Source organism: Lagopus leucura, unplaced genomic scaffold (genome assembly GCF_019238085.1).
Source record: "Lagopus leucura isolate 7727_CA_CO unplaced genomic scaffold, USGS_WTPT01 Super-Scaffold_100002, whole genome shotgun sequence".
Lineage (NCBI taxonomy): Eukaryota > Metazoa > Chordata > Aves > Galliformes > Phasianidae > Lagopus > Lagopus leucura.
In genome coordinates this window covers 45791347-45805290 of record NW_024962263.1, presented here as the reverse complement: position 1 = coordinate 45805290, position 13944 = coordinate 45791347, and the positions used below count along the sequence as shown (strand labels likewise).

The window sequence follows — 13944 nt, the reverse complement described above, 5'->3', positions numbered from 1 at the left end:
TCATCTGCACAACTTATCTAAACAGATGCTATTAGTCTGGTGCATATATGCCCACTTGTTTGAATCATGATTGATCATGATTCTGTACCAGCAAAGCACGCTTCAGGCAGAACTTAATTTCTCCTCTGTACAGAAGATTAAAGCTGAGAGAAATATCAGTATCTGGATTACATTTTCAGTGGTCACATTTAAGAGAAACATTTAAATATAAATAGTGGCACAGTAAAAATTGAATTAAGTACTATAGCCTTTCTGTACTTTATAGACTGGAGGTTATCATCATTATCTGCTATCCCATCAGTCCCAGAAAGGGGAAATGTATGTTTTGACCATTACATCCATATATAACAGAGGGCACATGCTTCTTCATTTTGTTTTCTCTTTTTTATGAAAGAAATCTGATGTTTCTATGGAATGAAGTGGCTCTTTGGTGTCCAAAAAGAAGAAAATCTTCAATCAAATACTGTCTTTTTAAAGAGGCAGAAGTTTTTTATAAGAGCTTGGGATATCTGTCAGAATGAGTTATGAGTATTTGTAATTCTTCAGTCATATCCCATCAGTGATGTATGTTTATGCATTTCCATGCTATATATAGTATGTGTGTATATATGAATGGTTGTAGATGTGTGTTTATACACTGGTAGGCCTTCCTGAAATAGGAAGTCTTGTTCACGTCTGATCATTATAAACATGACATGATATCCTATCTTTCGTAATAGGAGAATTTTCTCACGCAAAATCTATTAATTAAGTCCAGTAACCCACATATCCATCTTTACTTTCTGTAAAGTTGGGGTCTTGGCTGTGTTGGTCATCGCATCCTGGAAACAAAAAGTATATACTAAATACAGGTGCTAAAATGTTGAGACCATACGCCTAATTCCTGAACCATATGCATGTCCAGGCATGGAAAAACAGAGCATTTTCTGACTTTTACAATCCTGCTAGATGGAAGTTGGAAATCCGCTTTCTCATAGCAATTGAGCAGCTAAGAGATATAGATCTCCTCTGTGAGATACTCTGTTTAGTTTTGGTAGACATAAAAAACAAATGAAACTTAAAAATACTCAATGATTTTGCTAAATGTGAACATTTATGCTTCTGCTTTGAAAACATGTTAGAGGGCATTTTGCCAAGTTTGTCATTTATTGAATGACTCTTCATCTCTGTACACTGAATGCAACGTGTAGGTGGTTTTAAGCGGGTGAGAAGTTAATTGCTATGAAAGTCAAATTGGTAAGTTTAAACTAGAACTAAGTTTTATCTTTATTTTTAAGTGTTCAGCTGCCAGTGCATGTCTAGTGACTCCTTTTGAGTCACTGTACGGGGAACCAATTGATTTTGCTGTTATTGTTCTAATAATGCTCTAAAACTATAATTACAAAGGACAGAGGAAAGTGACCAAGCCTCTTTTGAGGAAAATGTACTTTAGGGAAGCTGTCAATTTGTGCAGGCATTTAGGCAGATATGAAACAAAGCATCTCAAAGAGATCTACAGCAGCTGGTATAACAGCTGTTTGGCTGAATCCATGCTTTGTGGATTGTGAAATGGCCAGCTCTGTTACCACTGCCATGTTGCCACCACTCTGGAGAAGTTCTTATTTCCATGGCAGATCACTCCCCGGACTGAGCTGAAATTGAACAGTGAAGATTGGTTTTGGTCTGATTTTGCTTGCCAAACAGGTGATGTGCAGGTCTAGGAGGATCTGCTGTGCGCAGTATCCGAAATGATAAAGGTACTTTATTTTGACTGATGACTGTGGGAGTAAAATCATATACTTCTTTTTTCCTCCACGTTTTCTTTGTATTTTTTCCCCTTCTCTATTCAAACAATCCAGATGTGACTTTAGTTCTAGTCCTATCCTATCTTTCTTGCAAGGGAAGTTATGTTGTCATGGTTGTCATCTACAGCAGGGATTTTTGTTCCACTGCCTACTCTGCCCAGCTAAGGTAGATTTCCTGTGCCTGCAACAGCCTCCAGTAATCATTGAGTTTATTGGTGTCTCTGAATGTCCAGTGCTGACTTGCTGCAATTTGTGGAACTTCACAGTCAGCACCTGATCTACAAAGATCCTCTTCAAGTTCTGGGTTATTTCAAAGGGTTTCTCAGTGCACAGTGGACTGTGCTAGTTGGGGTTTAGCTAGGGGAGAGTCAGGTCCCTCAGTATTCTCTCACATTTGACTGTCCCAGTCAGTGCCTTCTTTCTTCATCTGCTTCTGGAGCTGCTCGATCTCTGAATCAAAATATTCTTGCTAAAGTTCAGAGAAGTTGCCCCCTGGCACAGTCTGCCTTACATTTGAATGTAGCAAGATGGAGGAAAGCTAGATAGAAGTGGCCAGTAGTCCAGCTGAAATGAGAAATGTATGTAAACAAGGAGGAGGTGAAACGGTGTTAATAGCTCAGAAAACCACTGGAAGATTAACTGTTACTTTCCTGCTTTGAAGTTGCTGTTTATTGCAAGATCTCCCTACCTGGCAAGCGTCTTATACATGTACATATGCTTAATCTCAAGTAGACGTACACACAAAAGGGATGTAACACTGAAATTTGGTAAATTCAAAGCGGCTGTCCCTTGAGAAACAAAAGAACAAATATTGTTAGTCATTTTTACCCGCTGTAATTTTTGCCTTTTTCATAGCACTGGACTGTCTTGATGTAGCTGTTTCCAGCAGTACTAGCAGTGATCCGTTTCCCTGGCGATCTTTGACAATTATCTTAGCAGCTGGTTAAAGCATGCAGAACAGGGACACAACAAATATTACGTCTATAAAAAGCTTGACATTGCTTTAATTCCACCAGCAGGGTGAAAACAAAGGTTACACACATCAGAAGCTTTTTCCTGATCTTTTGAGAAGATGACCTGATGATAAATGGGAAGATTTATTTTGAACAGTGAATGAACTTGATGAGCTGTTTCAAAACACTGTCTTTGGATGAAATATGCGTTTTTGTAAGGACAGAGGTTTTGGCAGTTTGGGGAAGGGAGGTTACAAAGATTGGCTGTGTGTACACAAATTAAGGAAAACTTCATTATAATGTATTCTGTGTTCATTTGCAGCAAGAACTGTGACATTTAACTTTGTAGTTTAACAATGAATCAGAGGAAATATACTATTGATGTGGTATGCGCAGATATAGTTGTAATATTAACAAATTGTGGTCGTGTCTGGACTAAATTCCCCATGTCTTTCAGTCTCAGATAGGAAGATTAAATGAGAATCTACATTTTGAAAATGTCCTTATTGGTGTTGTTGGCGATATAAATAACAAGTTCCCAAACACTTCAGAAATGTTAGATTTTCAAAATCCAAAGTCAGCTTTTGCAGCTTGAAAATCTTTCTCTACAGTAACTGTGAAGTCAGAGATGGAGAGGATCAGTGATAGGTTGGTTAGGAAGGGAATGTTTATCTAGCTAGTTCTCACCCATTTTGATGAGGAACTGAGTTTAGGAATCTTTTCTAACCAAGAAGCTTGAAACTTCTGCTCATCCCACTTGTTGTGGGTTGAAATTCTAGAGCCCCACATTCCTCTGCCTGGTCAGGCTGTGGTGTGCCAGTACCCAAAGCTCAGCCTTTCTAACACCACAGAAGAAAAACAGTTTTTCCTCTAAAGGGATTCTTCACAATCCTTACTCCAGGTTCTTTCACCACTGTTCATGCTTTACCAACTTCTGATGAGTTATCTTTGACGGCTGCCATTTCTGCAGTGCACAAACTCTGGAGCTTTTGCATGTCTCTGGACATTAGGTAAAAGGGTCCAGCCTCTTTGGTTTCTATTTCACTGTTCAGTTCTTACCTTATCACTGAATCTTGTCAGAGTGTGCCACTCCCATTCAGAGATTGGAACAGGGATCTCAACAGCTTTGTTTTGTGCTGTGAAGACCATGATATAAGTTGAGGAATGAGTGTGTTTCTCTGCTCTTCCAGCTTTTCTAGCTGAGTCCAACCCCACTTCTAGTACTTGCAAGCATCAGAAGTAATGACAAGAAGTAAGTTGTAAAAAGCTGTTGTTTTATAGACAATTCTCTGTGGCGTAATCCAGACAGAGGACAGGGTCACCCTCTGTTTTCTTGTCTGGTTCTTCTTCACTCCTTCTACTGGAAGGTCTATGGAAAGAAATCCCTTCTGGTTCTTGTTTGTTTGTTTCATTATCTAACTACTCAGAACCAGTCTGTACTCCAGCAGTCCTACAGAATGCATGGAATCGTAGAATGGCTTGGGTTGGAAGGGTCCTGAAAGATCGTCTAGTTCCAACCCTAAAGTTGTCAGTCACTAAATCTGGCACTAGACCAGGCTGCCCAGGCCCCATCCAACCCCGCCTTGAGCATGTCCAAGGATGCTGTGCTCATGGTAAACATTGCTCTAAGCTTCCTTCTTCTCCTTCCTGGTGGGATTTGCAATCCTAGCTGATGCAGACTATCTGCCTTGCCGTGGAAGCTGTTTCAGGTAGAGTAAGTTAGGGTGGACCAATGGATCGGCCCCTGGAGCAGCGCAGGAAATCGGAGCGCTCTCCTTTTATTCACAGACCTGGTTCTGGATAAGTATCCCACCACAAAGGTGCAGTTATTTCCTTCAATGCTGATATGTCTTGTGAAGAACTGAAACTGTTCTTCCTTGTGACAACAAATGTCCTTTGTAATGCGCACATTTTTGTTAAGGTATAAAATAACTTTAAATAAATCAGCAACTGGAACTATAAAAATAGTTGAGATTAACGTTGATAAGTGTTAACTGTGTGCTCCCTTCAAATGCAGGTTGTTTCCATTCTACAACAGAGTGACATCGTAAATGTAGAATGGTTTATTTTAAGAAGTAAAAAGAAAAACAATCTTTTTTTTGGGGGGGAGGAGGTAGACAAGGAGGCATTTGAAAAGATTTCTCAGGAACAATTTCAGCTCACATGGAAATGTTTTGTTAGATGATGCTACACTTGGATTTTTTTCCTAATCACTGAAAGCTGTTTCAGAATGTTGCGAAAACGTTCACAGCATAAATGTTTTTAAAAACAGCTTTTGCAGCACTGCACAATCACAGTTCCTACAAGCACACAAGTAGCCAGAGCTCATGGAACTATTCCTGTTTCTAAAATATTTGGGGTTCGGCCATCATGTCTCTATCAGTTGGGAGAATTTGTAACAATGTCAAAATGTGGGGAGGCTTTGTTCAAAACAGACTGGTTTTAGCTAATTAAAATTTTCCTTTCCACCTCCTAGTTTCAGTGGTTCAGCACTAAAATAGATTTGAAAGTCATTACCTTTTAGTTTGCTTGCTTTCCTTTGTCTTGCAAGCTCGCTCCTTTTCCAAAGGCAGCTGAACGCCTAGGAGGACAACTGTGACCTTTAAGATGAAGAAAGAGAGATTACTGCACTTAGTGTGATTTTTATTTCAAAGGACATCCAGAACATCAATGTAGGTGTATTTTCTTAAAAGCTAAATACATGTGCACTTAAAACACTTCAAGAAATGCTGAACTGTAGTAAAAGGAAAATTGGCTTCTGAACAATGTGGCTGGAGTGCCTTTAGAGTCTTCCCTTGGAGCAAATCTGATGGTTAGATTCCCTAAAAACTTGTTTCTTTATTTTTAAATGTGCACCTTTTACACAAACGATCAAAGCTGGACATTTTAGTGATGTTTTTCTTTCTTTCTTTTTTTTTTCCTTATGCACACTTACTTCATGTGCTCTTCCAACCCACATTTTGTTTCTCTTTGGCACGGAGGCACTCTTACATAACTTTTCAAAAATACAGCAGTGTTCTGCAGCGATGGTCCAAAAGGCTGCAGCCCGCAGGAGCATTTTTGCAGTGTTTTGGGATGGTGGCAGTAGAATGGTGTATTGTTTTTGATAAGGCCTGCGCTCGCAGGGTTCTTAAATGCTTGTTTCTCTGCTCTTGGCCTCTTCTCAAGATTCTAATAAACACGACTCTAAGATGGAGTGGGCGACACAGCTTTGACTTGTGTCACTTCTCAATTGCTGCACTTTAGTTTCTTTCAGGAGAGCAACTTAAAGAAAAGAACACTCTGTAAATGTCACAGCTGCCATCTTTCATAAATTCATGTTTACATGCTTGGTAACGAATGCTGTGTATTTTTTCATAATAAATTAGCATTAGCCAAAGATAAGCTTGGTGCCAGTAATTCCATGGTCATTCACACTGATGTAAGTGGGAAGCTGTGTAGATCACTGCAGCTGCTGCAAGGTGTGCGAGGGGATAACGCAGCCCTCTGGTGTGAGATGTAGCTGTATGTTGGAGTGCTGCATTGGAACTGACAGATATCCAGCCTAGCATAAGAGATAAAGTGCATGAAAGGTGCACCTTCAGAGTGGTCAGGCTGCTCAGACTGTGTCAGCTCCCTTTGGCTACAAATGATTATGGAACAGGTCAAAGTGTGACCTAAGCGTGGACAGGTGAGTTTTGGAGAATAACTCTCAGTTTGTGGCTCATCCTGCTCCCATCTCAGTCTCTTCTGGGTGTGTTTACTTATTCATGTGTTCACCTGTGTATGTATTTTACTGACATGTAGCTGAGGGCTGCCAGGTTTACATTATTGCCCCCCTCCAACTAACTCCTTCAGTGGGGCTGGAGGACTGATGTACAAGCATTTCTTCTCTTGTTGCTTGCGGTCCACAGATTCAGAAACCTGTTTTCTAAAATGCAGCCATAGCAGATACAATGGGTATTGACTAACACACTGTCAGCTCGACCTCTGGTTTGCAGAGTTTACTACAGAGAATCATTTACTTCCCCGCTAGACATGTATTTGTGTTTTAACAGGTCTCTAATAGCTTAAGAAACGAGGTTTCTACTGTCTCTCCTGAGAATCAGCTAGACAAACAACTATTAGGAAATCTTAGCTGATAATTATTTAAATGTTTTGTTTCTTAATTTCATCTTTTGACTTGGGCAACTTTGTGTTATTCTAAATAGTTGCTTTCATTCCTTGGTGCTCATGTTTCCCAAGTATTTGTAAATCATTCCCACAGGCATTGCTTATCCTAACTGTTGACTGCAAATCAATCCCTGCATCTAATGACTCTGTCACTGTTCTCTGAACTCTTTCCATCTTACATTATCCATCTGGCAACAAAATGTGCAAAACTGAGGGCAGCCTGCAGATGTGGTAGCTCCATAACAGGGACTGGGATATGTTGCGAGCCATTCTATGTCAGGAACTAGCTGTTTCTGGGATCAGTGCTGCAAAAATGTAAAGTCATTTGCCCCCATCTTCTCAGCGCAGACACTTTGGTGTAAGAAAAGATATCTTACCCATTGAAGTTGCATGGTTTTCATTTACCTCATTCTCTTTTTTCTTTTTCCTGTCCTCCCTACACCCACAGATACACTTCAGGCTCTCATTCTCATCTGAAATACGAGGCTCTTAAAACCTGGCACCTGACTGATCTCCCCAGTCTACATTACTGTAGGCAAATAAAAACTACCAGATTTCTACAACTGGCATATGCAGTAGGGAACCTTCTGCTCTGATTCCATGCCTCTACTGTATCCCACATTCTGTAGGAGTCAAAATTCAGCTGCAGTGTGTGATAGTTGCATTATGTGCTCCATTGACCCCCTAACCTAATGAGAAGCAAGTTTTCCTAGAATCATGGGATGGTTTGGGCTGGAGGGGGCCTTTAAATGTCACCTAGTTCCAGCCACCCTGCAATGGGCAGGGATACCTTGCAGTACATCAGGTTGTTCAAAGCCCTATCCAACCTGACTTTGAAATGTGATTCCCAACACTACTCCATATTTCTGCTCCAGGCTGCTTGCACAGCTCTGCATCCCCCGGTGTTGGGCCTTTTTCTGTTGCTTCTGGCCAGAGCAGAAAGGAGGTTCCTCTGTGTAGGCTCTGTTCTCACACAGGGGAGGGAGGTTCGGCAGGAATGGAAGTTCCACCTTCAGCAATGACTCCCCCTTAGAACAGTCCCATTGGGTTTCTTCTGCCCACTGACTTCCTATTTTTGCTATGGAATCTAATAGTCGAAAAAGCAAAGGAAAAAAAAGTGACTACGTATGCAGAGATTTAATTTCAGCTAAAGTATTTCAGTTTTCATTTGTGATATCACAAGGTCACAAGGTTGTTTTTGTTCTTTTTTCCTTTCAATTTTACAGGTTATCACTGCTAGCTTATCACCGTTCTTCTTTGCCATGACTGCCAATGTACTGACAATTTCTTGGTAAGTGCCTACGTGGGCTTTGTTCTTAACAGCAAAAATGAATTTCCACACCGTGCTTCATGTGGAAACACTTTTCAAATGGCAAGTTCTATTAGTGCCAGTAATATTTTGAATGTAAGGAGAACCAGGTGCCCAATGACGGATTCAGTATGGTAATACAAATAGAAGATTGTTTCTTCTGCTTCTGTGGGAGAACGTGGACGTTTTGGACAGTAAGCCCCACCATAATTCACTCAGTGTGTTTTACAGCTAGATAAATGGATGCAACTGGCTCATAAATGACCCATTCAAAGTCATACTATAAATCAGTGGCAGAATAGGAACTAAAATGTAGGAGTCATGGTTTGGTAACAACATCTTCTTAGCCAATGGATTCATGTTTCTGAACAGGCCCTAATGACATCTGTACTGTGAATGCAAAAATACGAGTAGAAAAATAATAATAATGATCTTCTTCCAAAGCTGTATCTGGATTTTGTAATACATGGCCACACCTTACAAATTGCCTATTCTGAAACTTTTAGGTGGAGATGCAGAGGATTGGATTGCAAACCAGAGACGGTGTTTTTGATCTATGTTTGAACAGTGCTCAGCAAAAGGGAATCCCAGTCCAAGGCTGATGCACCTTAGTATTTCTGCCTTGCAAAAAATACTGAAGAAGGGATTTTATCGCTGGGGATAGATCTGTTACTGGAAATAGAAGTCTGCTTGCTGTTGAAAAGCTGTAGAGTCAAACTGTCCTTCAGAGTTTGACTGTCATTCTAAAGATTCAGCCTAGCACTGAATGAAATTAGCATGTTCTTTTTCCAGGTGTGACAAAGAAGTTACAGAAAGGAAAATCTCAGTTTAAACTAGCCCCACATATGTATGTGTGAATATATATCCCCACATGTGTGTTAGGTACATGTAATCTCAAGTACTAAAACAAATCAGGAGTGTTTTTTTGTAGCTTTAGAAATACATTTATGTGGCCTATGTGTATATGAGACTGAACTAGTATCAAGTACATACTATGCTCCTGGTACAGGCCGTTAGCTTGCACTTCCTGACCATGTTTACATGTATCTTCAATCTGTCCTATGTGCTAGGGGCAGGCTTTTTATAATACAGATATCACATCATATTCACTGACGTGTATGCTAAAAAAAAATGTGTAGCACTGGCAACGTGAACACACGGACCCATATCGCTGCACATGCTCTGCGTGCACTGAAAGCAAATATAAATAATGAACACATCCGTATCATTAAAAGACACTTCTTGTTAGCCCTTAGACCACTGTTATGCTTTCATTGTTACAATTCAAAACCATATTTAAGTCCCATTATTTTTTGTGTCTTGGTATTGCCTTGGCAATCAGCAAACCTCTTAAAATAGTTTCTTAGATGATAGCAGCTGCAGAGCACTTGTGACTTCATTAATCACTGAGTTTTTTAGTGTTGCTCCAGTGTTGCAGTGGACCATATCATACATTAACTTCTGAGTGATGATCAAATGTGGTTAGCTGTGCCTTCCACAATAAACAGAAGACAGAGGATTTGGCAGATGGTAAACCAAAGGTTAAAAACAAACAAACAAACAAAATGTTGGCATTTAGCCATGGTTTTTAGCTCTGCTTCGTCTTGAAGCTGTAATGATGGTTTCTGTTGGCTTGGTAGTTTGGTGAGTATGGGTTGGGTGGGCATGAGGGTGCCTGAAGTCCTACAGAAAGGAGTTCTCCTCTAATGTTAAGCCATAAGATGTTAAAAAGCAATTTAAGTGCAAGTACATTTTCATAGAGCACTGGTGTATAATTTAGTATCTTTTATATAGGACCACTTAGAATGCTACAGCAGTGACAGGTTGGGCATTTTTTTAAGCCTCCATTAAAAAATCTAGAAAATATAACTAGAGAAAGAAAAAAGGAGAGAAGAGATCTAGACAGGCTTGAGCAGTGGGCCCAGGTGAGAGAGTTGGGGCTGTTCAGCCTGGAGAAGAGAAGGCTCCAGGGAGACAGGAGGGTGGCCTTTCAGTATCTGAAGAGGGACTTTAGGAAAGAAGGGGACAGACTCTTTAGCAAGGTCTGTTGTGATTGGACAATGGGAAATGGTTTCAAACTAAAGGAGGGGAGATTTAGATTGGTTATAAGCAGTTTACTACGATGAGGATGATGAGGAACAGGTTGTCCAGAGGGGTGGGGGATGCCCCCATCCCTGGAGACCCTCAGGGACAGACTGGATAGAGCTCTGAGCAGCCTGGTGTAGCTGCAGGTGTCTCTGTTCATTGCAGAGGATTTTGGCTAGATGGCCTTTAAGGGTCCCTTCCAACTCAAATGATTCCATGATTCTAAGAGTTGTTTCTAAAACTGTTGGGTATAGCCCTTCGTATATTCTCTGGACTTTTCTGCTTAGAAAAAAAGAATTATTATCCATTATTATCCATCCTCGACTTTCAAAGAAAACAATGCAGAGGATGCGTTTGTAGCTGGAGATGAAATCTAAGTAAGACATGAAGTTAATCTTCTCCAGAAAGCGCTCATGTACTCATGGACGCATGTGGTTTAGATCTATTTGTAAAGCATGCAGTCCTCCCAGCCCCTTGATCCTTGGTGGTAGTTCCACAACCTGAGGTATTCCATCCCCAGAGCAATCTGCCCAGCACCTACCTCCCAGGGCTGCTCACGGAGTAAGTATAAGGCTGATGTTACTAATGTTTGTTCCTCTCAGGATCAAGGGGAGTATGTGATCTCTAAAACACCAAAACTAAGGATATAAGGGAATGCAGTGCTGTTAAACACCAGAGAGCCTTCAGCTTCACATGTCTGTATTTTTTCCCTTGGAAAAAAAGCCAACTCTTAAAAATGAACTTAACAAAAGTTTGTTTTGTTTATGAAATTCATTAAGGAGCTTTTCTGTTTCATAAGCTAACTAAGCCATTAGGCTCAAAGGAAAGGTCAGTACACTCAGATTTGCACTGTTATGAAAGCAGAGAAGAGTTAGTTTCCTACCCTGTTCCTCTCAGATTTGGGGATTATTGCACACGTTGAGTGGCTTGACATCTTAGTTCGATGAATGGTTTTGCTAGTAAGAACCATTCATCCTAATTTGGAGTCCTGCTTCTAGCCTGAGCCTTGGAGAGCAGTGTGCCAGCACTGTGCTGTGAGCAGTGGGAGAAGGAAGCACTCGGGAACCGCTGCCATTGCAGACTGGGCAGCGCCCTTCCACCAGCTTCCTCACAAACTGCAGTAAGTGCAGGGATTGCTATTGACCTCCCCAGGCCAGGGGGATCTCTCCAGAGCAGAATACAGTTATCCTCCTCATTAGATGCAATCTTCTCTATGTAGCCCTAATACATAGAGGAGTACTTTTCTGGTGGGATCAGTAAAATAGGATGTTTCTTTTATTGACCTCTTCTTAGCAAGACAAAAGAAAACATCACCAGGGATACTGTCTCTAGGTTGAAATATATTTAGACAAATGAGTACCTTTCTCTTCATGTTGTGCTGTTTGGCATTGTATCAAGTAAAGGGACTTGCCTGATGCTGAATTTGTGGTATCCTTTGTTTACAGCCTTGTGATCAGCGGAGTTGGAGAAGCTTTGCTTGTTTACACTGAGAAAACAGGCACGTAAAGAGGAACCAGATCTCAGCAGCTGGAAAAGAGCTGACTTGCAACCCAGAAACCCTATCACAAATAAAATACAGCAGCAAGAATGAAGAAGTGCAATCAAGCACAGGGAAAGGGACCTACTGTCTTTTTTTTTTTTTTTTAATTAAGGAAAAACTATGCCATCAGTAGTGCTGGTAAGAGAACAGCATACTTAGTAGGATAATTATGAGCCTTTGCCTCAAAGCACAACACAAACTATTTCCAATTGATGTGGTAAAAGAAAATCTGCTTGGCCTCATGCCTATGACTTTGTGTAAGAACCTCCCAGTAGCAGCTTCTTGCAGAGGGAATTGAACTCAGGAAAAGCGGCGTTCCCCACTGGATGCCCCCAGTTCTTTTGTTGAAAGCTGACAGCAGGTTGTACCAAACAATGTCAGAGCCCAGATCCTGCCGTGAATTCAGTATCAGGAAGGATGGCCTTTGTTTCCAACTGTTCAGTAAGCAGCAAGCTGCTGCACGCAGGTCTGTAGTCACGTTATCTGAGCTGGCACAGTGATAGAGGCCATGGGGCTTCTGGAGATAATTCCCACATGGAACTGTGGTGGGTTGACAGCTTTGCCAAATGGGGAAATGAGCAATAAATCTTAACGTCTGTAGTTCATGCTCTTTGTGTGTTTTTTCTCCTCCTTTTCCCCAAGATTCTTCTTGAAGTCTGTGAATTTTTGTCAGCTGGAAGGGATGGAAGGACTCACACTGTTCCCAGTGGTGGCTTGTCTCTTGAATTATTGAAAGAGGCAACAAAAATGATAAAACTTCAATGAATGTCTTAGAGAGTGTGAGGCAGTTTATCTCAAGTGTTCTTAAAGTAATTTTATTTCTGGTTGCTTAATGGATGCTCAAAATTAGTCTTGATAAATTAGTGCCTGGGCAAGCGCTCTGTATGAAAGTCATATTTAATGTTGAGTTGATAATATTGTGGGGAACGTCTACATGGTAAAGGGAGCTTGACAGCAAGTTGTCAGTAAGAAGAGGGACTTGTTTTGAATGACATTTGGCATCTACAAGAAATGGTTTAGTAGCTTAGTGGGTAGTAATGGTGATAGGAGGATGGTTGAACTAGATGATCTTGTAGGTCCTTTCCAACCTTTGTTTCTGTGATTCTATGATCTAAACTGTGGTCCCTTAGTCTGAATTGACAGCGTTTCCTTCATAACCAGGGGAAGGAGAGGGAAGCCTTCACAGAAGTGACTCTTCAGGAATAGATTGCTCTGTTAATGGAACTGAAAGACCTTCTGAAATCTTTCTAGCTTTTAGAAGGCTGCAGATAACTAAGACATACCAGCTTCAGTCCAACAAATTCCACCAGCTGTGATTTAAAGCATAATGCATTTGAACTTCAAATACAATCCATTGTCTTACAACCAAGACAGGTTTTGCAATGAGTTGCTGCCAAATGCTTTGCCTGGAAAGATTTGAGGTGAAAATTAGTTGATATTCAGAAAAAAAAAAAATGCTGTAGTTTAAAAAAGGATTCAGAGGAGTAGTCAGGCCTGTGTGATAGATAAGCTTATCTCAGTATAAGGTCTGTTCACACTGCCTTGTTGTCCATGCATGTTGGATTATGCTCAAGTTAACTTGAGTCTGGAGTCAGCCAGGTGGTAAAATTCAGCTTTCAGCAGAAGGAGGCAGAGTGGAACAAACATGAAAGAACAACGGGCTTGAACATAAGCACTGGTCCTGAAAGCAACAGGAGCCATCAGGCACTGAGTTTGAAGCCATGTTCTGGGCCATTGAGCACCCGGCCATGGATACTCATTGTTTTGCAGCCTGTGAATCCAGACATCTCCAGGAGTGATGTCTGCAGCATGCTGCCCTACCCTGGGCATTCAGCTGTGCCAGCCCATTGGGGATCCTTCCCATGGCGCCTTCCTGCTGTTGTAGCGAGTCTTCAGCCAGGAGGGACAATGCTTCCTCATGAGCACCCAGAGGGACAGCCTAGGTTTTGCTATCACAGATTAAATGTTCGCTCTGGGAAAAGCACCTCATGCACCTCTCTTGCATAACTTTACAGAGCTGGCTGCAGTCCGGATTCTTTTCCTCGCTCTCCTGTCTGTGCTATTCATAGCAGTGTACCAAAACCCACAGCACCCACGTGCTTCCTTGCTGGTGGTCTCAGT

General features: G+C 41.2%; 1 protein-coding gene across 4 annotated transcripts in view; it reads left to right on the top strand.

The window, feature by feature from the left end:
* Positions 1–12423, top strand: part of TMEM241 (transmembrane protein 241) — a 51271-nt gene extending 38848 nt beyond the window's left edge. For 3 of the 4 annotated variants that reach the window (XM_042869246.1, XM_042869245.1, XM_042869244.1), the window contains exons 14-15: positions 8116–8180; positions 11729–12423. In XM_042869246.1, coding sequence (XP_042725180.1) covers positions 8116–8180; positions 11729–11789 — 126 coding nt within the window. In that variant the 3' untranslated portion in view covers positions 11790–12423. The remainder of the gene's footprint in view (positions 1–8115; positions 8181–11728) is intronic. The other variant, XM_042869247.1, reaches the window with a different exon arrangement.
* The last annotated feature ends 1521 nt before the right edge of the window (positions 12424–13944 follow it).